Raw genomic sequence first — 22295 nt, 5'->3', positions numbered from 1 at the left:
TCGCCCAATCTATCTTTGAACTAACATGAAAATTTGTTTATTTGAAACTAAGATGCTAATATTAATATGAAAATTTGCAAGCTGGTCTATTTCTTTTTCAGTAAACAAAGTTGGCTTTTATTTTATTTTCATATAAAATTTGGCTCAATTTTACGGTCATACTCATTTTATTCGTATACTTAATCAGATGTTAATAAATTGAATTATAGAGGCCACCGATATGGCCTCTCCAAATCAGATGTTAAAGCGTTACATGATCAAATAATTGAATCATCATTCTAACGTTACAACTCTGATTATTGCAAGTAGTCTTAATAAAATCATCATAAAGCTGGTAGAACTCTTCATCATTCAGGGAAATGATAAGCACTATACGATTTTTTTTTTAATAATTAATCCAATATCACAAGAAAGACTAAAATAAATTGTATACTTACTGTACAAAATGTCAAAATTAAGTTTACAAAATTGCCATTAATGATGCATGTTTTTATTGAACTGCTAGTCTCTGGAGATGATCTAAGAAGACCTCAAAGCTTACATCATCTGTAAACAAGATATCTCCACCGGGAAGAGGAGCATCGGTGTTGTATGTAGCAGAAGGATTCAACTTAGCTAGAAGAAAACGGGCCTGCATTAACATTATGAGTTAGTTGGCACTGTACAGGGACACATTGAGGCAAGTGACAATCCACTGCCAAGAGAATATCACTCAGTAAAGCTCATGGGGAGAAGAAAAAGAAAAACACCCTGATTTATCAAAAACACAATGCCAGCACAAACTAATAAAAGTGAAATTTAATATTGTCAATGATCCAAAAAATAACTTTTACCATAAAAAAAGAAAAACATGGAATTAGAAGTATTTGCACCCTTGATGAATATCCAGGATTGTAAAAAAATATAAAAATTTTGATTTTGCAAACAGAGTTTATGAAAACCCACTAAAGAGGTTAGAAAAGCAAGTTCGGCAATCTTGGGTCAGTTGCTAGGTCCCAAAAAATATAAATTATCATGCAAACCTAAACTTCCATTTGGAGATGGCAATTTGATCCTGCCTCAATAGGGATGGGAAATTTCTGCTCAGTCGAAGGTAATGGGACAGGGTTGGCTTACTGGCTTTAGGTCATCCAGCCCCAACTTCAAAAAATATTATATATTTTAGCATAACTTTCACTTAAAAAAATATATAAAAAATATTCATATTTGAATATATGTAGCTTATTACTTAATATTATTATTTCCTCAACTATATATTATTAACATCCAAATTTTAACATATATACATACAAATTTGATTGTTGATATAGTAAAATACAATAATTTAATAATAGATTAAAAACACAAAACTTAATATAATTTATTAAATTGATATATAATTTATTAATGTCATTCCTATTTCCATTCAAACATAACAAGTTGGACATCCTTGGGTGAATGTCAGGACATTCTTACGAGACAAGCGGCGAAAAGAAGTGCAAATTATGCTACAACAGTTGCATGTTCATCTACTGGTTAACCAATAAATACGATAAGTGTGATAGTATATAACCTGGGAACCATGTTGATCACAAATGACTAAACGAGGAACTGGAAACCTTTCCCTGATTATCACATCCGCATCATCACGAGGCGCTTGCAGCAATTGGGCAAATGCCTGCAAGAGCAAAAGCAAAAGCATATTAGACCAGAGTATTAAAGGCAACAACTGTCAGTTTTTGAGGTGGGGGTATTTCCGCATTTGATTGCAAAAAGAAAGATAATAGATCCAAAAGCAAATTCTAAGGACTATCTATGGGCATTAATAATCAGTTGGTGTTTCTTCTCACATGCAGGTGACTTTATTGTGCATTGACCAGTAAGGTTGTCTCCATCATAGAGGACAATGCCATCTAACATTAAATCTAAAATTGAATCCAGTATAATTTTCCAATTACAGTTAGAAAACCAAACGAGATAAACAGGAGAAAATTTATTTATTGGTCCAGAGGTAATAAACAAACAGAAGAGGGGTTTGTACATGATTAAACAGGAGAAAATTCATTTATTGGCCCAGAAGCAATAAACAAACAAAAGAGGGGTTAGTACATGATGCTCATGAGAGGCTATGATTGCACAGTTAAAGATGAATACTGTTATATCAAACCTAAAATAAAGAGAAAGGTGTTTCTTCTCTTCTTCCCCCTCCCCTCTCTCTCTTCCTTCAGAAGTTAACAAACTACCTGATGTTCTGGTTGATTATGGTAGCCAGCTTTTCTCCACTGAGCAATAGTTGCACCATGAAAAATAACAACGGTAAAATAAGAGTCCAAAAGCAGGATCCTATCAGCTGCAATGGCAGCCACATCAAGGAGAGCTGGTTCTGGCCCTGAATGAAATGAGTAAGATATCAGTGAAGGTTGTATCATTACGACAGAATTGGCTACATTCTCCCGGTTCAGTATGATCCTGAAGTATGCCGTCTCATCTGGGCTGTTATTGAAGACCTGTATTAATTTTATCATGAATCAGAACTTAAGGGTATTTCAACTGGACTACACAAATAATTATCTTAACGCCCTTAACAGATAATAGTGATGTACCTGAACAAATTGGGAACGCCGTAAATGAAACATGAACTGAGGGAATATTGAAAACCGAGGAGACAAGCTGAAAGAAGATGGGCTGTCCTTCTGGTAATCTCCAAACCGCGAACACATATGTATTAAAGCTTTGTCAAGCCATCTTATCGGGTCAAACTCAGCCTGCATGACAAGTAACATATTGCATGATTTACAAGGCCCCTTTTATGCATCTTCATTCTAAATTTGTTCCTTTGAAATTTTGCTCATAGTTATATTTGTGCGCTTATGCCCATGAACGTGAATGTGTGTGTGTGTGTGTGTGTGTGTGAGAGAGAGAGAGAGAGAGAGAGAGATTGACAAGTCTATCCAAAAGATTTCAGCCATCAACAAAAATGTTAAAGCAGATATTGTAGGCCTATTATCCTGGATCTGAGCATATAAAAAACCACAAGAGATTTGCTAGTTACCTCAATTTCCATTTTGAAAGAGACTAGGCGTGCCATGGCCACAGCAGCTGCTTCTTGGTCAAATCCAGCAATCAAATCCTAAAGCATTTTAAAATAGATTCAGAAGCATGAAGACACCATATAGGGAGATAATAATAATAATAATAATAATAACAATAATAATAATAATAATAATAATAATAATAATAATAATAATAATAAAAGCAAGATGAATTCATGACTGACCTTTAAGAGATGAAAGAACAATCTGCCTAACATTTGCATAGTCTAACTTATCACCCATTTTATTACGATTTAGCAGCCCAGATGAGCATATGTGGATATACCTATTCTTTTTTTATCTCCATATATGAGTACTCGACTATGGAAACTGAATTTATCATACACAATAATGGCATGCATAACTAGCTGCAGAATTTTATTTATTTTTTAAAATATTAAAAGATATACGTTAAAAAAAAATCAAAATTAGTGAACTTATCAATGATTATTTTTAATTTCATTTTGTGCAGCACTATTTTTTTATGCAAGAGATTAAAAAAATCTATTATTTAGAATCAATTCACAATATTTGGACTTAAAGCTAAATTAATGAAAATGAATTTAGCCTAAATAGAAAAAATACGATTTTGGCCCAAATAAAAAAAAAAAAGAAAATTGATTAAAAATGAAAATTCATTTAAAATGAAAGTGAATGCAACCTCAATAGAAAAAAATTGAATTTGGCCCAAATAAAGAAAATGAAAATTGATTTAACCAAACTGACTTCTAAATTGAAATCAGTTTTAAAAATTTGGAATTGAGGTTGAAATTGCTTTTTGGGAAAAGCACCCTTTTAGATGCTATTGAAAATGGCAGTTTGAAAATTTTGTTTTGTTGTTTTAAAATGCTCATGACTAAAATATGTCAAATTTAAAGGTCTCTAACAAACTCTTTTGAGATACTGCTTTTCTCAACTGCTCAATCAACAATGCTAAACACACCCTTAATGACAATTAACATTCACTTGGTCATGTTATCATCCTCTAGCCACAAGTATCAACTAACAGTTATTACTTTCAACTGAAACAAGCCATGCCTACCCACCTTATTTCCCCTTGACATTGTTTCTCCTTAGATCATTAAACAGAAAGTTTCACATCTATGTAAAGTACAGCACATATTTTAAATGCTTTTTTTACCCCAAGTGAACTCCGGGTAAATAGTAATGCAACACATACAAGTGGAGAAAAATGCATGCCTGAATGCTTCCAGGTCCAGCAACCCATCTTCTAGAAAGGGTTGTAACACGGAGTCTCATTTGACCGCTGCTATGCTGATAACTGTAACAAAAAATTCAATTATAAGACAAAGATTCATTTTCCCAACTCCATCAAATGTAAACAAGAAAATAACCACCCAAGAAACGAATAATCTTGAATTCATACTAGGTCAAAAATTGGAAGTAAAACTGATTGCTTGAGGGCTGAACAGAAGCATCAGGACTGTCCTTCTTCACAATTTCAAATATTATACATAAAGTTGTAGCTTTGTCTAGTCCACACATCTTCCAAGCACTGGTATTCCCCTGGCCAATGACAGTATCGGAGCACAAAGGACCTTTCTGCATAAAGTCATTGACAAGTAAATGATAAAATAAAGTAACAAACAAAAAAGGAAGTGGGGGGTCTTTAAAATCCCTATATTATATATACCTTTTCAAGTGACGCACAAGGGCCAATTATGCCTTGAACTTTGGTATCCTTTGAGCTGTTTATCTCAAATATACCACTATATGCACAATAGGGGGAAAATTATTAACAATTTACGATGGCAATCAACAGTAACCACAAATATATATTTAACAGAATGCATGAGGAAAGGTGCTAATTATAACAAGTATACCATTTTCTTTTCATGAGGATTGCACAACAATTAATAATAGAAAATGCCAAAATTGTCAAACAAGATAATTGACAGAGCATAATAATGAAGTTCAAAACTGTTGATAAATATTGTTCAAAAATCCTCAGTGGCAATACACCACGAAACAAATAAATTTTTAAGTAAAACTGAAATTGATGAATGATGGGAGAGTTATAGCATTTAAGATTAGGCAAAATATAGAGATCGAAGAACTCTTACTTTGATGAGAGTCCAAGGTCATAGTCACCCAATTGGAAAACACGTCTAAGTGAGTCCTTAAATACCGAATGGCCAAAGCTTTCTGCAAGCACAACAAGCCCACCAGTTTTTTCAACTGCAACTTTAAGTTCAGCAATCCCCACCTAGGAAGAAGTAGAGACAAGCAAAAGAAAATTGATTTTCAAGTAGTAGTATTCCCTGTACAAATCTACAGCTATAAGCCCATTGAGTAAATACTTGAAATTAAAAGCAACATATTTATTGTGAAACCTAACAGCACTGTACAACCATCTAGTCCCATGGAAAAAAGTGTTATCTATCTATGAGATATAGAATGAAGAGATAAAATAAAACTTTTGAATGGACAAAAAAGCACTGCTTAATCTTATATATTACTAAACTAGCCTAAAGATTATAATATTAATTAAATAATTAATAAGAGGAATTTGGTGCCCCAAACACTGATTATAATGGGAAGCTTCAGATAGAGATTTACCATAATGGCCTCACAATAAGCTACAAACACTAGAAAGTTTTGGGCAAGTTTACAACATAAAATTTGCTGTCCCAATCACAAATTACAATGGGAAATTTAAGTAAACAATAAACAGAAAATTTATTTATAAAGGCACTCAGCAGATATAATTACATTCAATCAGTTATTTGCTTATAACTGAAAAAAAAAAAAAAAAAAAAAAAAAAAAAAAAAAAATTATAACTTATTATTTGTAAATTATATTATCAATTTTCTAAATGACTAAATGAATTACTCTTAGGTTAATTCATACACTAGCAGATACCAGATGTTCTGCAATAAGCATATGTGATTGATTTACAAGTAGAATTTTACCTGGTCAAGGGCACATGCAAACAGATCAAGTACATGGCCTTGATGCACAAGCTGTTTTGCAAGTCCTTCGTAGAATTTCACAGCTTTATGATAATGGGGAGCAGAATCTTTATCCAGGTCCTTGTGAGAACGAATTGGTTCAGAGAGATTCTTTGACACGATCTAGGGAAGATAACAGAAACAACTCAGTTCCCGGCAATATAAATCAATAAGAAAAGATAGAAACAGAAAGAATAAACAAAATAATCTCTCTTTCAACAAGAATTTGAATTTGGTAGTTGAATGCCAATTGAAGTGCCAAACAATATAAGGATAAGAAAAAGAAGTGAAAGGGCGCAAGAAGGTATAGTTTTTACAAATTTCAAGGTTCAGCAGCAGCAACAATAACAATATTAATATGAATATTCAAGAGAAAATATTGAAGCAAAGAGTATATCATGTTTCAGATCAATTTAATAGAAAATGAAACAAGCAAGCATGAAAATTAAACCCAAGTGGAGGCATTAAATTATACTATGACGTATAGAGGTAGATATGAGGGCTGCAATTGAGCCAAGCCAAGAATCATGATGCCATATTTTGGACACAGGAGCAGTATCAAGGACACAGGATGACAGGAACATTATCAAGACTCCAGATAATCAGTCACAAGTTCCATAAGGACTATAAGCAATGTGCAATGAATAGGATAATGTGTTGCCAAAAAGAGAAAGGCACAGCACTTACAGCACCGAGTCCCTCAGTGGATGGACCACCAATAAATGCCATAATTCGAGCTCCAGAACCAGGAACACAAGCTCCTAATAAGCTGGCAGCCACACATAGAGCTGTACTGGTACACCTGGTAGCCCGTTGATCGGATGGAACAGTCCAAGGATCTTTCTGCAGCTCTTCCAACACCTTAAATTCGTTTTGTTTTGCAAGGACAAAATAAATTAAATTAGGAAATTATGGAACAAGTATAGAAGACGAGAAAGTGAATTTTTTATTTTTTTAAATGCGAAAGGCATAATCAAAATTACCGAATTGAGAGTAAATTCACACTCAGAAGCGGGCAAGAGGAAGCGGGAAATGCTTTCAGAAGAGAGGCCATCCCTGGCGCCAGCAATAACGCCAGTGGGAGGCTTGGGCTTCTTGAGAAAAAAACCCATCTGGTCGAGAAGCTGGTCCTTGGACACGTCCTTGGAGCCCTTGAAGACATAGGTTTTGGGGATCTGGCCGAAGCCTAGCTCGTGAACATGGACCAAGGTCCCAAAAGTGATGAGGCCAACGAGGGAATTTTCCGGGAGGAGGCCGATGGCCTGGGACAAGGCGGACTTGAGAAAGGCCATCTCCTCCTCGATGATACAAGTGTCGACCACGAACATGAATACCGACGAGGACGAACATTTCTCTCCGGGAGTCTCGTACTCGATGGTGGTGTACTGCGGGAAGAGCTCGGCAGGGAGGTTGTCGTCGCTGATGGAGGCGTAGTGAGGTGGGAAGTGGTTGCGTTGGAAGCAGAAGGGGCAGATCCAGATCTTGGCGGCAAAATCAACGATGGAGAAAGGGTTAAGCACGGAGCGGCAAGTGCGGCAACGGAGGGGAGAGTAAGGGAGGACGGGCGTGTTAGGGAAGGGTTTGATCGGAGTGTAAATGGCGGAGACGGGGACCACACAGTTGCTGGCCTCTTGCTTGGTGCCTGGGAGCACATTCCACGGCATTCTCACGCCGTCCTGAGCTTCCAGGTCCAAGAATTCCGTCATTCTTTCTAATTATTCCTGTATAGGGTTTTTGTTGTTCAATGGAACTGAATATCGAAATCGATACGATACAGAATGAAATTAACGACAATGCTTGCTGTCCTGTGAATTTGTCAACTACCTCTGCCCTTGCGGCCGGTCTGATCCTCTTCTTGTCTCTCTATTTCGATGGAATCTTTAGCTTCCGTCTCCCTTTTTTGGGCCTTGGGCTCAAAAGCGATTTTCAAAAGGAGCATCATTTTAAATGTCAATTTCAAAAAATTATTTTATTATTTTGCATTTTTTTATTTTTTTAATATGTATTAATTTTGTATTTTTATTATATAAAGCATGTAAGAAGAAGTTATTTAAATTTATCTTATAAATAAAATATATAATTTTAAATTATTTACAAGTTGATCTACAAACTTATTAATAATTCAATTTATAAATTTAAAAAGTTAAATATCACTATTAATAAATTCAAGTTGAAATTATTAATTAAATTTACTAAAAATAAAGATTGGAGTTAAAATTATGAACTAATTTAAAATTTTATTACTATATTATTTTCAGTTGCAAAATGCTTAAGTGGGCAAAAATTTTAAAAATAATTATATATTGATCGTAGAAGCCAAAAATAATAAGTCTTTATTAATCTCTCTCTCACAACTTTAGATAGAGAAAATCCTCTCTAGATTTTTTTTTTCCTCTCTGTTTTAGTTTCTTAGTTTAGCCGAGCTTATCTTCGGTGGTCTCCCTTTCCCTTCGGGGTAAGGGATGGCATCTCATTCGGCTGGTTTCGATTCCCTCCTTTTCCAGTTTGGATTGTATAGTTTTGATTTTGGTGTTTGTTTGGGCAGATCTTGTTACATCAATGGTGAGGGTGTTGAATGTAGAAGATCTGTTTAGCGGAAGCTATGTTTATTAGAGATGCTCTCCTTTGCTGCTTCCTGGGCGTTGCGGTGGTCCTTGTGGTGCAGAAGGCCTTCGTTTGGGAGAGATTCCAAAGAGCTGATTGGGATTTGTAAAGCTGGGGTTCAAAGAGTGGTTCGTTGGCTTTCTACAGTTATATGAGACTGAGGATGTTATAGCCCTACTTTTCTTCTTTCTCATGGCGTTGGTGATGAGCCCTTGGTTTTCTCCATTTGGTATAGCAGGTCTGTTTGTGCTAGTGGTGGGTTTTTCTTACTTGCCTAGGCTAGTGGTGCTTGTATCTGCTGGTCTGTGGATGAAGGAAGCTCCATGCATGGCCTCCGGCAACTTGCTTTAGCCTAGTCTTTGTTGCCGGTAGTGAAAAGAAGATAGAAGCTTCTAGGTTTTAGTTGCTTCTATTAGCTTTTTTATTGTTTTTTAATTATGGGCTAGACCTGTTACTTGGGCTTGTCTCTTTGGTAAAGGACTAATATTGGTTTTATAGACTTTTATTTATGCAATGAAACTCTTTGTACTTATTTGCCCATTGGGTCATGAAATGCAATTATAACTTGCAGTAAAAAAAAAAAAAAAAAGGCCCCAAACAATTGCTTAGTGTATGTTTGAGAGTTTGAGAAATTAAAATTAAAAGTATTTTTTTAGAAAAGTATTATTTTAAATATTATTAAAAAATAATTAAAAAAATATTTTATTATTTTAATATTTTTATAGTTAAAATTTATTAAATTTAATTTTAAATTATTTTTTAATATTTTTTAATTAATATATTTTAAAAAGTATTCTTTTTTAGTAATAATTACAATAATAATATTAGACAGATCATAAATATTGTTTATGCTTAAAAGTATAATGAAAAAACGTGTGATAAAAAGTGGTGAAGTGAAATGAAAAGTGGTGGTGAATTATTTAATAATTTATTTTATTAAATATTATTTTAAATTTTTTGATAAATTTTAAATTTTAATTAAACCAAGAACATCAGGAACTTGAATCTCGAGTCTAATGAGTTATAATCGTAATACTATCTGAGAGCCCTATTTTTAGCATTCAATGAGGAAGAAGATGACATTACATGGGCTGGGCCAGGCCTAAAATTGACGATGTGGGTGTGACCAATTTGTATCCACTTCTTTTTTTTTTTTAATCTCCAAAGGTATACACACACAAGGTGATCCTAGACACGCCCTTGCTATCCGCTTCTGAAGAAGGAAAAGCAGAGCAAGCGCACTCTCAGCCTCAGCCGAGTAGCATTTCGCTGAACAATGAATGCCCAAGTTGAGTAGTTAAGCTTAGCATGACAAGCTTCGGATTTGGCTCCAATCAAATACAACAATCGGGTAGAGTATTTGGTGAGGTGAAAAACCCAATCTTTCCACTCTCAAATCTTACTACTCTGGCTTCTGCTATGGCTGTTGCTTCGTCAACAGAAAGCATAGACGTGTTTTGGCACGAGGGCATGCTGAAACACGATACTGGGAAGGGCGTGTTCGATACGGGATTGAACCCGGGGTTCTTAGATGTGTTAGAATTGCACCCAGAGAACGCAGACAGAATCAAGAACATGGTTTCCATCCTTAAAAGAGGACCCATTTCTCCCTATATTTCTTGGCATCTTGGCAGACCAGCTCAACTCCCCGAATTGCTCTCTTTCCACACCCCAGGTCGATGATAGTACCTCTCTCATTATCACTTGTTTTATGTTATTTTTTTAGTTGCATGCGTGTATAAATTCTCGGCATTAAATTTCTTCATCCAATTTGTACAATAATTGCAGCCTTGATTCCAGTGTGATTGTTAACGATTACTGAAAAAAAGATTGAAAATTTGATATATGCTCTTTGGACATAGTTCAAATGTTTCCTTACTGTTGCTGTGACAGAGATAGAGAGAGGGCAAATTATATTTTAATACTAACATACACTAAAAGCTTCCTTCAATATTTGACATGTTTTCCCATAAACCTATGAAATATCAACAGACATTTAATAACCAGTTATTTTGTTCGATGAAATGCACCACAGTTTTGTTATCATAATAGGCCCAAATACTATACATCTCTCTCTCTTTTTTTCCTTTTTTTTTTTTTCCTTTTTAGGGAAAATACCATGGATTTCATACACAGCAAACATTTGTCTAATAGATTTAAGATAAAATATGCTAAGATTCTGTGATTTTCAGTTAAAATATTATTTTAGAGAGTTGTGTGGAAGAATAGATAACAAAAATGAATAAATTTAAATTAAATTATAAAATAAAAAATTAAATCAATAATTCAGTTTATGAAAGTTGAAATATTAATAAACAATGCTCAATCCTTTATACATGGCCTTTTAAATTTGATCAATTTAAAAAAAATTGGAAAGCAATTGTGAATTATAAATTGTGTTTTTGATAACTCTTTACTTTTACTCATCAATTATGGGTTCTCAGCATGTTAATTAAACAAAAAAAGAAAAAAAATTCTTTTCAACTTTTATTCAAGTTTTTAGCTTTAGAATTTTTTCATATATCTAATTTAATCTAATATATATTAAGCTTCGAGCAGATAACACATGACATTATCTCCTTCAAGCTTTTGTCTACATGGTCTTTTCAAATTACTTATGAGTGATCATGCTAATTATCTTATTAAGAAACTTTTATATAGCAAATTTCACCATATGTTGATGATGATTTTTAATTAAGGTATAATGAGTATGTTATTTTTCTAATTGGTTTGACAATTGTTAACTTCACAAGTATTTGATCATTAAAGAGAGAGAGAGAGAGAGAGAGAGAGAGAGAGAGAGACTTTAGGAGTTAATAATAGAAAAATAGAAAAAATGAAGTTTAAGAAAAATTAAAAAATAAAATTCATTATTTCTAATATCTTTTTGTTTTTCATTACGCAAATTATTAGTTATTGTTACATAAAAAAAATTATAATGTGTTGTGGTGACCATATAAGCTTTTCTTTTTAAAATATAAAATAATGTCAAAACTATAAAATGCTAAATTGCTAAGCTTTTTCTTTCATATTGTACTATAGGTGAAAATTTAATGTTGAAAAGTTTTATTTACTGTAGAAAAATACAATAATTAGTAAATCTAGTACCATAATAGATAAATACTATAAAAAAAAAAACTTTTTTGAAGACAAGTATAAAATTACATATGTATAATTAACTAGATATATAAAATCATTTAGAACATATTTCAAATAACACTACATGAAAAATAAAAATTATTCTTAGCTATTAATCAAATAAAATTTTGATTAAAAAAAAATTATATTGATACACCCACAAAATGCAATTTGCTAATTTTGATCATTTTTTATTAATAATGTTAGATTGGTATAACTTGCCTGATTCTTTTTTCTGAAATGCAATTAAAATTTGCAGAGTACATAAATGAACTGGTCAAAGCAGACGAAGAAGGGGGGAAGATGATTTGTTGTGGAACTTTCTTAAATCCCGGTTCATGGAATGCTTCTCTTCTTGCTGCTGGTACTACATTATCAGCAATGAAGCACATTCTTGATGGGCATGGACAACTTGCTTATGCTTTAGTTAGACCTCCAGGCCATCATGCTCAACCTACACAAGCAGATGGATATTGTTTCCTTAACAATGCAGGTCTTGCTATTCAATTGGCCTTAGATTCAGGGTGCAGAAAGGTTGTAGTTATTGACATTGATGTTCATTATGGCAATGGAACTGCAGAGGGGTTCTATCAGTCTGATAGAGTACTTACTATTTCTCTTCATATGAATCATGGTTCATGGGGTCCATCTCATCCGCAAAATGGATCTGTTGATGAGCTTGGTGAAGGAGATGGTTTTGGCTATAATTTGAATATACCTCTTCCTAATGGGACAGGCGATAGGGGATATGAGTATGCCATGTCTGAATTGGTTATCCCAGCAATTAACAAGTTTGAACCTGATATGCTAGTTATGGTTGTTGGCCAAGATTCGAGTGCTGTAAGTTCATTTATTCTTAATTTCAGTTTTTTCCCTCAAATGATGAATATGATAAAAGTCTTGAATATTGATGTGGATGTGGTGTCTGACAGAGCTAAATGGCGAAAAATGATCCATATAGCTGACACCAACTGGTTTGGGATTAAGGCTCAGTTGTTGTTATTGTTGTTGATGATGATGAATATGATATAATGCATATTTGTTGTCAAAATTTGGCTATTTATGGCTGATTATATATGCAAACTAGAAACATACATATGTCTAAATATCTATGCTTATTATCTATTTTCCTTCAACATGAAATATGGAAGGATGAAGTGTTGAAAGGGAGATTGAAGTGCTAAAGTGAAAATGACATATTTGGTTGAAATACATTAACAGCTTCACTAGACATCAGAATAGGAAAAGGTGCTGCTTATATATGATAGATGCCTCTAGATTGATTATTAGCGCCTCTCCCTTTTCCTTTTTCCCCATTTTGTGGTGGATGCCGAATGAAGTGAAGCACTGAGGATGACTGATTGAATATGGAGATATGAGAAAATCAAGCTAGATTGTAAACCGGTTGTCTTGATCATTTCAATGTTTTGCCAGGGACATATTTTATTAGATTTAGTGATATCCAATATTTTTTAGACTTGTGTTTTGATGAAATGTAGTCCATAGTGAGTTGTTAGTTTTGGAGATTTATGAGTTCCAAGGTAATGCCTTCATTTCCCCCTTTTTTGAGGCTTTAATATGCGTTTTACTCAATGTTGTGGTGAAGCCATTTCATAGCTTTCATTTATGGATGTAATTGTACTTTGATTATGAACCATTTAAATCTGTTGTTTTCTTCTGTTGTTTTTCTTTTCTTTTTACTGACTGCAATCTTGCGCTTAAACTTATCTAAATTTGCCAATTTGTGAAACAAAAATAATTGTGACTCCTTGTTCTAATGTAACAAATTGATGAGACCTATTGGTCTCTTCTCCCCCTCCCCCCCCTCCTCCCAGCCTCTTCCTGAGTCCCATTTTTTCACTCCCTCTACGTCTCTCTGTGTAATAACCTACTTGTTTATATATAATTGCTAATGTGGTAACATTTCTGCTGCTCTAGTTTGATCCAAATGGAAGGCAGTGCTTGACATTGAATGGATATCGAATGATAGGGGGAATGACTCGTAGTCTGGCAAATGGACACTGTAGTGGACGTCTTCTTATTGTTCAAGAAGGTGGATATCATATTACTTACTCAGCTTATTGTCTTCATGCAACCCTTGAAGGTGTGCTCAGCCTTCCAATGCCTCTATTATCTGATCCCATTGCATATTACCCAGAGGATGAAGCTTTTGCTGTAAAAGTTGTTGATTCCATCAAAAAGTTCCACAAAGACAATGTTCCATTTTTAAAGGGAGCTTGATTTGGAGGTACTTTCTTCAAATCTCATTTTTAGTTTTGATTTCTTTCTGTATGTATTTTTAATCACATAAAATGTTTTAATTGTAAATGTTATTTCATTTGAATATTTACTTTCTTGGTAATGATCTCACCTAGGATCTACTCAAATTAATCTATCCTCACCCCATTTACCACTTGAATCAAAATCCAATGGCAATTGCAAAGTTGCTTCTACTAATTTTTCCTTTCATGTTATATTGATCTCACAGTACACAATTATGCAAAGGAAGGCAACATTAACTCTAAATTCATATACAGTGCTTTATTTTATTGAATTTGTTAAACCAAGAAGGGCAGCTTTTTTTTATGCTCTCACTATTTTTTGTTACTTGTATCGATTGAGAGTCATACATTTGTAGAGTTTTCACTTAAGATAGCCCATCCTTTAATGAATTAGCATGCATCATTCCCCTATAAATTGCACATGATTAGATAGTAGCTACATTTATAATGAGTGATAAATTGAGGAATGAATAGAGTTATGTAGGTGTTGATAATGGAACCTTTTGTACCTGAGAAAGCTTTCTGAAAGTATGATCTGTGGATAATTTATTAATTACTAATTTATGGTTAGGGCCAATATATCTACTCTAATCATATTATCGTGATTATTAGTTATCTTTTTGAAATGAGGAAATCAAGAGGGTATTCTTACATCTTGAATAAGAATGAAGAAACTTTCATTGATTCTGAATGTGATAAATTGTTGTGGTTTTGAGCTGGAAAAATATATATAAAAAATAAAGCCTCTTGAGAAAAGGCTTCCTGGAAACTGAGGTAGGCTGTTAGGCTATTGATGTTATTGGTATCGGAATTTTGCATGGGATAATTTAGGTTTGCCTTCTTCCATCCTTTATTTTTGTTGGCTAGGTTGACTGCCTTAATAAGATTTGTGGATGAAATACTGGATAATACTTGCTGGGTTGCTCCTGATATGACAGGCCATATCTCAATGATCAAGGTTCATGATTACCTTGGTTTGTACAGAAAGTTGCCTCCAGTTATAACCACTAAAACTCTTAATCATAAAGATCATTATGGTTTTGACTGGTCTGGATGTGAAATTTGGAGTTGCCAGAGATTCTGGACGGTAGCAGATATTGGCCATTTTACCCTTACAATTCTTTAATGGTGTAAGTTCTGGAACAAGCTAACAAGTTTGTAAGGTTTAGCATTTCAGAGCTACATTGATATCGTATGGTTTAGATTTTAGGATATAAATGAGTCAAAAAGAGAGATTTTTTTTCTTATATTGCCTGTGCAGTGAACAGTAACCTAAATAATTGAGGGAGCCTTTTGGGAGGAAGGAAGAAAGAGAAACAAAGCAGGAAATAAACAACCACTTGGAAACTAACAGTTTTCAAAAATTTAATTCTGCATTCTCATAAATTTATTAAACTTTAATAATTAACTGTATTATTCTTCAAATACATGGGTGTATTTGTTTTCCGCAAGTTCTCTCTCTCTCTCTCTCTCTCTCTCTCTCTCTCTCTCTCTCTCTCTCGTATTCTGCTCACTTTGGCCTTTCTATTCAATTGTTATTCTCTTAGTTTTCTTATTTTCGATACAGATTCTCAATTTTTATATCCATTGTTCCAGGTGAAATTATTTTTCAGCCATTAACTGGAGGTCTTTGATGATGCCACATCCATTCATTATACACAATTTTCAGTAATTTGTTGCTTTGTCTAGCCAGTAGCCATGGCCTTACATTGATAGTGGTGATTTTATCATCCATACTTGTTGAATTCATATCTCAGGTTAACCCTAATGCAGCAAGATGGAGGATAGATGTTGAGACTATCCTAGGAATAGGAATTGAAATTTCAAATGCAAATGGGAATGTAAGGGTGGAACTTATATAAGAATTGAACTTTTCAGGGAATGTAAAAATTTTGTACAAACCAAGCACAAGAATTTGACATTCCTAGTCACTTTCCTCGTCGATTACAGACAACCAAACTGCCCCTAGAAGACTTGAGCCTATGGTATGAATTGTTAAACCAACTGAACAAAGGTGTTCGTCCCCAGTTCCTATTTCTAACTAATCCTGCTAAGGAGTGAAGGAACTTAATTTAAGCTTCATTCCAGCTGACAAGTTATGAGTTGCTAGGAAGTCTGAAACTTTAACTCTGGAGAATCTTCATGTATAAATTATAAATATGTATTTTAAATGAATTACTGCTCCAAAAATTTGCAAGTTCATTTTCAGTTTCTAAAACTAACAGAAATCCGTGACCATTAGAATAATTTAGATTGTATTTCCTTATCTTTGTGTTGGTAAAATGATTTTGTATGCTTTTATGTGCCCCTTGATTATAGTCTTTTTGTTCTGTGTCACGCAAATGAGTTTTCTGTTTTTTTGTTTCTCAAACAGAGCATCGGAATGTAACTTAAATTTAGTGCCAATAACATCTCTTTGAATGGAAGGCCTTACAATTATTTCATTTCATATAAAGCATAATATGTTAGAAGAGGATTAATATATTTCTATAGCTTGTGGAACTGCTGCAGTGCGTTTGCAAAGTGAACTACCACATACTAGCATCTCTCTCATCTACCTTCGGCCAGTTCCAGTAGGACGATTTGCAATGTAAGTCCTTAAAGAAGGAGACTGGGTGAGACCGTCAGGAGCTACTGTTGTATTTTGAGTTCCATTCTTCTGCTGCATTCTCCTCCTTGCCATATAACCTCTGATCCAAGGGGTGACATCCTCATTTATCTTGATCATTATAAAAAAGATGATGCGGTATGCCACAATCATGCTGAAGAGGACGCTGAGATCCACCCATTTTGATCGGTGCACATCTATCTGGAATATATTTTCTAGTATGTACTCACCAGGAATTTTGGGAAGATCTGGTGATTGATTGTCGAACAACAAACCTCTCAGATCATTCTGATATTGCCCCTGAAAAATACATAATACTTTTCAGCAATTGATGAAACTCAACAGCATGTGCAGTGCAGACTTAGAAATGGGATCATTACCTGTAGAGCCCAGAAGTGGAAACTAATGTACGACATTGGATAACGCCAAACAGGCTTTGGTATATCATTTGGAAGCCTGAAGTACCCAGACACTAGCATGAATATTCCCTGAAATGGGGTGAAAAATACATGAATCAATATAACGTTGAAAAAGGAAGATTTTCATGAGCGGCAAACTAGTAAATTAAAGGATCTCAAGATTTCAGATCAATCAACAAACCTGAATTCCAGCACCGATGATGATACCCATGAGGAAGTTGGGGACAATGCTAGCTATGGCCATCATCAAGCTTTCAACCACTGTGACGCTCGCATAAAGGCACAATACGAAGAATAAATAATGTTCGAAACCTGGGTGAAGACGGACCATGAAGTAACAAAGAGTTCCAGAGATAAAAGTGATTATTATCAGGAACGGCATTGCAGAGATTGTATTGCTAATGACAAAAGCAATGACACCATAGTGACCATTCATTCTCTCTCTTTGGAATACCTACAATTATTTTCAGAAAGATTAATCCAGTTATTGCTTCTCTTAGCAAAACATAGATATCTATGTTGGCTCTTTAGTATTTTATCATAAAAATAAGAGAAAATACTCACCTTCATATCTTCTACAAAAGAAGGAAACCCGCCAATTGACATGAAAGTGACAAAACCAAACACAAAGGCGGCACATGCACCTCTAGCCTGTTTGAAAAAAATTATACATAAAATAAAATAGTGCTTCCATAAAATAAAATAAAATACCAAAATTATAACATGATACTATTCAGTCTTCATGTGTAAGTGTGATTGTCATAAAAAAAATAAAAAAAAATAAAAAACTGCGTTTTCTATCACTATCAAGGCAACCTTTCAGAACTACAAACTTCAGTTTGGTTAATGGAGCAGAGGACTGAAACAGTACCAGAATTGAATTGTAACCTGTCCCCACATTCAAGTAGATAGTTCCAATGCAGATGGTGACCACGATGTAAATCAGAAGCCTAAGCCAGTAATACCCAAAGTCCCTTGACATATTGATGAATGAACGCTTGGTTAAGGTAAAGGCCTGCATCAAGAAACTAGCCTGACTTCCCCCTGAATCTAGCACAGTTCCTTTCTGTGACATTCAATGAAGAAACACAATCCATAAGTTGGTATCCACGAATAGATACAACTGGAATGAGAAAAATACCTACAGAGCAAAATCCAATGTACAGATACACAAACGGCTGCCAATTTATTATAGACTGCAGCACCATAAAAACCACTTACAACTTTGGATATCTCCTCAACTTTTTTCTTTGCAGCATAATAATTCTGAGAAGTACGGTAGTGGTCAACTAGAGTTCTTATGGCTTCAGCTGTTGTTATCTTGTCCAAAGGATCATCACTTGACACGAACTGAACAGAAAACCAAGTTTCAAGAAGAATTAGGTATTTATTGTGGTTTAACCACAGTAAAAATGATCAACAACACATTCTTTTAATAGAAGATTCAAATCAATTGGGTGAAAAGGGCAGTACTATTTAAATTAAAACCTCGAATTCTAACAAATAAAAACCATCTTCACTAACTTAATCAAGCTAGATGGAAAGAAGCTGTGATACCCGCAATTTCATGGACCCCTTCAAAGTAGCCTTTACTTTATCAAAGTCAGAATTGATGCATCTCAGAAAATGATCCGAGGGGTTCCTCAAAGCAGGGCAGGGAAAACCAGCTTGTGCAAAGAACTGCCAACACCAATTAATTACATATTGTTAGAAGTTTCATTTCTTAATGTGATGAATCAAATGAAAAAGGGGTGTAAGAGCAGGGATTTCTTGCCTCGTAGGCCTCTGAGGCCTGACCAAAATAAACAGTTTTGCCCCCTGAAAGCAAGTACAATCTATCAAAGAGCTCAAAAACTTCACTACTAGGCTGGTGAATGGAAGCAATGACGGTCCTTCCATCTCTAGACAGGCCGCGTAATGTCTGAGTTACAAAGAAAGCGGAAGCACTGCCACACCATATGGACGATTTAAGTCAATAAAACAGTAAATAATGAGACAAAGAAAAAGACAATTCTTGCAGTTGCTTTTCGATCTATGAGCTTAACCTGTCAAGTCCGCTGGTTGGTTCATCAAGAAACAGCAATCTAGGCCTCATTAGGATTTCAAGAGCTATACTGACCCTTCTCTTCTCCCCTCCGCTGATACCACGCAAATGCCAATTTCCAATTACAGTATCCGCACAATCTTGAAGACCCATCTCTATAATGGTGCTCTCAACCAAATCTCGCTTCTCCGAGCGAGGCATCTTATCAGGGAGACGCAGTCGAGCTGAATACCAGATTGTTTCTCTCACCGTTAGAGTACCAATCAAGTTGTCATCTTGTGTGACATAGGCCTATATATGTTTATATATATAAAGCATACAAAATTAGTGCGTATTGGCTTCGATGCAGAAGAGGATATAGGCAATAAAAAGCAGAGAAGCGAAGAGTCATGGCATGCAGAACAGAAAGTTTCTTTGAGCCTAAGTGACTTAAAATACATAAACCAAAATTTCTAGATGATGCAAAATTCAAGATTACATGCAAATATACGAGTGCATAATTTGTGAAGCTAGCTAAAAATTAAGCAGTACTACTCACGGCAGTTCCAAAAGAAAGCTTGGTTTTGCGACCATTGAGAAGAATGGTCCCAGCAAGGAAAGCATTAGCAGCAAGGCGACTAGAGAGAGCATCAAGAAGAGTGGATTTGCCAGAGCCAGAAGGCCCCATGAGAGCAGTGAGTGTTCCAGGTTCAGCATAGCCAGTGAGTCCCTCCAAAACCTTTTGTGTCTCTCCATTGGTGAGGGTTACCATGACAGTCAGATCCTTCCATGTAAGCCTCGCAGACACATCCCCAAAGAATTCTGCATTGGCCTTTTCCCTCCAAAGAGTCTCGCTTAGAGGACTCAACCCCCCTACCACCATTCCATTTGGTGGTGGTGGTGGTGGTGGTGGTGGTGGTGGTTTGCTTGCCTCTATCTCCATCATTGCGTGATTCTCTGCCGAGTTCCTCTCCTTAGATTTTGTTAAAACAAACCATGAAAAAGGAGGTGGATATATAATAGGATAAGAAGGCGAGAAAGATGTGAAAATGGAGAAACAAGTAATTTATGAGTTGACCGAGTGAATAATATTAGGTTAAGAGAGTACCATGCAGAAAGAGCCTCAAACCCAACTTGGAGAAGCAACCAAATTTTCTTCTTCTTCTACTTCTTGTCGTTCAGATTGAATCTCAAAAATACAATGTAGATGGAAGAAATAAAGAAGGACAGAGTTGCTGATCGTGGATTAAATGGGGTTGTGGAGGCTGTTGGTGGAGGCATTTAATAAAAAGACCGAACCTCATTAAACTTGCAGCTCCGTTGAGCTTTGGCACATGACACTAAAGCAGCAACCGTCTGACATGAGCCATTTAATAACTTTCTAGTTTTAAACCATTGGAATTCAATTTATCTTATCTACCATTCATTATTTGGCGAGCTTGCAAGCATGCTTCTTCGATTCTTAGGTGCAGCTGCTTGAATTTGATAGTAGTTGTATAGTCACAGTTATGCTAAGGCATCATCTTTATAACTTTTGCACGCGTAAAGTGAAGGAATATGCACCCAAATACGCGGTGGCTTAACAGCCAACTATAGCCAACTGGTAAATTAAATGCTGGGACTTCCGGTTAGGAACTAGGCATGGCTTGTCATGCCACCAACACTTTGGCCGACCCTCTCACCTTTTCACACTTCTTTGGAACAGCAAGGATATTAGAGATTTAAACAAAAAATTAAATAAATGAAAATTTGAAAGAAAATTTTATAATATAAGCATCCATCCAAAAAAATCCCATATAAAATTACAAGCTTTAACATAAAAGAAAATTATAATTTTACCATTATAAAATAGCATTTCACTTATTCAATTCCTTTCTCGTATTTTTCTTTCTAACCAGTAGCGGAGGGAGGGGGAGGGGGGACTAGCGGTGGCCTTGGCCCCCCAAACTTCATATATTTTTTTAATATCTATATATATGTAATATTTAAGTAAGGGGGTAGATAACAGGGGTGAGCAGATTTTGGTTTAAACTGAAAAATTGAACCGAGTCAATTCGGTTCAATCGGTTCAGTTTTAAATTTAATCTGTTCGGTTCGATTTTATATTATATAAATTTCGGTTATTTCTGTTTGGTTCGGTTTTGAAGAGAAAAAAATCAGTTAAATCGAACCAAATCGAATAGTAATTTATATGTTCAAATCGAACCAAATTGATTTTTGAATTGATTTATTTTTATGAAAAATTTATGAATTATATTTAATTTTATATATATTAATTGTTTAATTTCATTGACTAATGGTTATTAAGTTCAAACCAAAGTCAAAATTAAATCAAATAATTTAAAAATAAGTCTAAATTAAAAATCATTTAAAAATCAAATTTGATCGATTTAAATCAAACTAAACCAAAATAGAGTGATTCGATTCGGTTTCTAAAATAATTAATTCAATTCGGTTTTGTTCGATTCGATTTGGTTTGAACCGAATGCTCACCCCTAGTAGATAAGAAGACTAGAGTAGTTTTGGGCCCATTTTCAAAAATTTTTAATAGATATATTAAAATTTAATTTTTTTTAATTAACTGATTTCTCAAATTTTTTATAAGTCTCTCTATGTATTTATAAAAGAAAAATCTTAAATATGTATAATAAATTTTATTTTTATCAATTACCTCATTAAATTTTCTATTGAACCCTAATAATTTATAATTTATATATTATGATTTAAATTTAAATTTTAAAATTACTTGATTGTGTTAATTAAAGATAACAGGTCAAACTTTTATATTTACAACTTAAAATTTGATTAGTAATTTTTATTAAAAATTAAATTCAAGCTAATTTAATAATTTACTATTACATAATCTAAAATTAGATTAGATTTTTCTTTTCTTTTTTTTTCTCTCCGTCTCATTTTATGGATACAATATAAAAATTTTTTTCCCTTTATCTTTCTTCTCATTTAACTTTCTATCATTATTTCATTCAAATCAAAAAATTATTTTTTCTATATAAATTAAATTAATAGCCTCAGTTTTTATTCATATTTTAAATGTATGAACTTAAATATATATTTATTTTTAATTAATATATTTATTTTATTTTGTTACAAGTAATATGTTTATTATTGTTTTATTAATATCTAATTATTTTATCTCTTTAATTTTAATAATTATTA

General features: G+C 34.1%; 3 protein-coding genes across 3 annotated transcripts; 1 reads left to right on the top strand and 2 right to left on the bottom strand.

Annotated features, from left to right (window-relative positions):
• Window positions 1–350: 350 nt before the first annotated feature.
• On the bottom strand, window positions 351–7954 carry LOC110654560 (protein transport protein SEC23 C). The gene is made up of 12 exons (XM_021810584.2): window positions 7028–7954; window positions 6732–6905; window positions 6006–6167; window positions 5156–5298; window positions 4726–4801; window positions 4459–4634; window positions 4272–4353; window positions 3032–3109; window positions 2583–2744; window positions 2223–2486; window positions 1553–1657; window positions 351–631 (listed from the first exon to the last, which is right to left on the bottom strand). Exons 1-12 carry the CDS (start codon window positions 7748–7750, stop codon window positions 491–493), a joined length of 2286 nt encoding a protein of 761 aa, XP_021666276.2. The 5' UTR covers window positions 7751–7954; the 3' UTR covers window positions 351–490.
• Window positions 7955–9827: 1873 nt separating this feature from the next.
• On the top strand, window positions 9828–16315 carry LOC110654559 (histone deacetylase 8). The gene is made up of 4 exons (XM_021810583.2): window positions 9828–10323; window positions 12046–12626; window positions 13725–14034; window positions 15665–16315. The coding sequence occupies exons 1-3, from the start codon at window positions 9957–9959 to the stop codon at window positions 14025–14027; spliced, it is 1251 nt and encodes a 416-aa protein (XP_021666275.2). The 5' UTR covers window positions 9828–9956; the 3' UTR covers window positions 14028–14034; window positions 15665–16315.
• A 139-nt stretch (window positions 16316–16454) lies between these two features.
• Window positions 16455–20492, bottom strand: LOC110654557 (ABC transporter G family member 11). The gene is made up of 11 exons (XM_021810582.2): window positions 20227–20492; window positions 19678–20091; window positions 19141–19430; window positions 18870–19041; window positions 18653–18775; window positions 18317–18445; window positions 17967–18161; window positions 17660–17746; window positions 17277–17549; window positions 17057–17164; window positions 16455–16976 (listed from the first exon to the last, which is right to left on the bottom strand). Exons 1-11 carry the CDS (start codon window positions 20227–20229, stop codon window positions 16623–16625), a joined length of 2148 nt encoding a protein of 715 aa, XP_021666274.2. The 5' UTR covers window positions 20230–20492; the 3' UTR covers window positions 16455–16622.
• Between the last annotated feature and the right edge of the window lie 1803 nt (window positions 20493–22295).

The sequence above is a fragment of the Hevea brasiliensis genome, chromosome 9 (genome assembly GCF_030052815.1).
Source record: "Hevea brasiliensis isolate MT/VB/25A 57/8 chromosome 9, ASM3005281v1, whole genome shotgun sequence".
Lineage (NCBI taxonomy): Eukaryota > Viridiplantae > Streptophyta > Magnoliopsida > Malpighiales > Euphorbiaceae > Hevea > Hevea brasiliensis.
The sequence above is the reverse complement of the archived record's forward strand: the minus strand, read 5'-3'. Positions and strand labels throughout refer to the sequence as shown.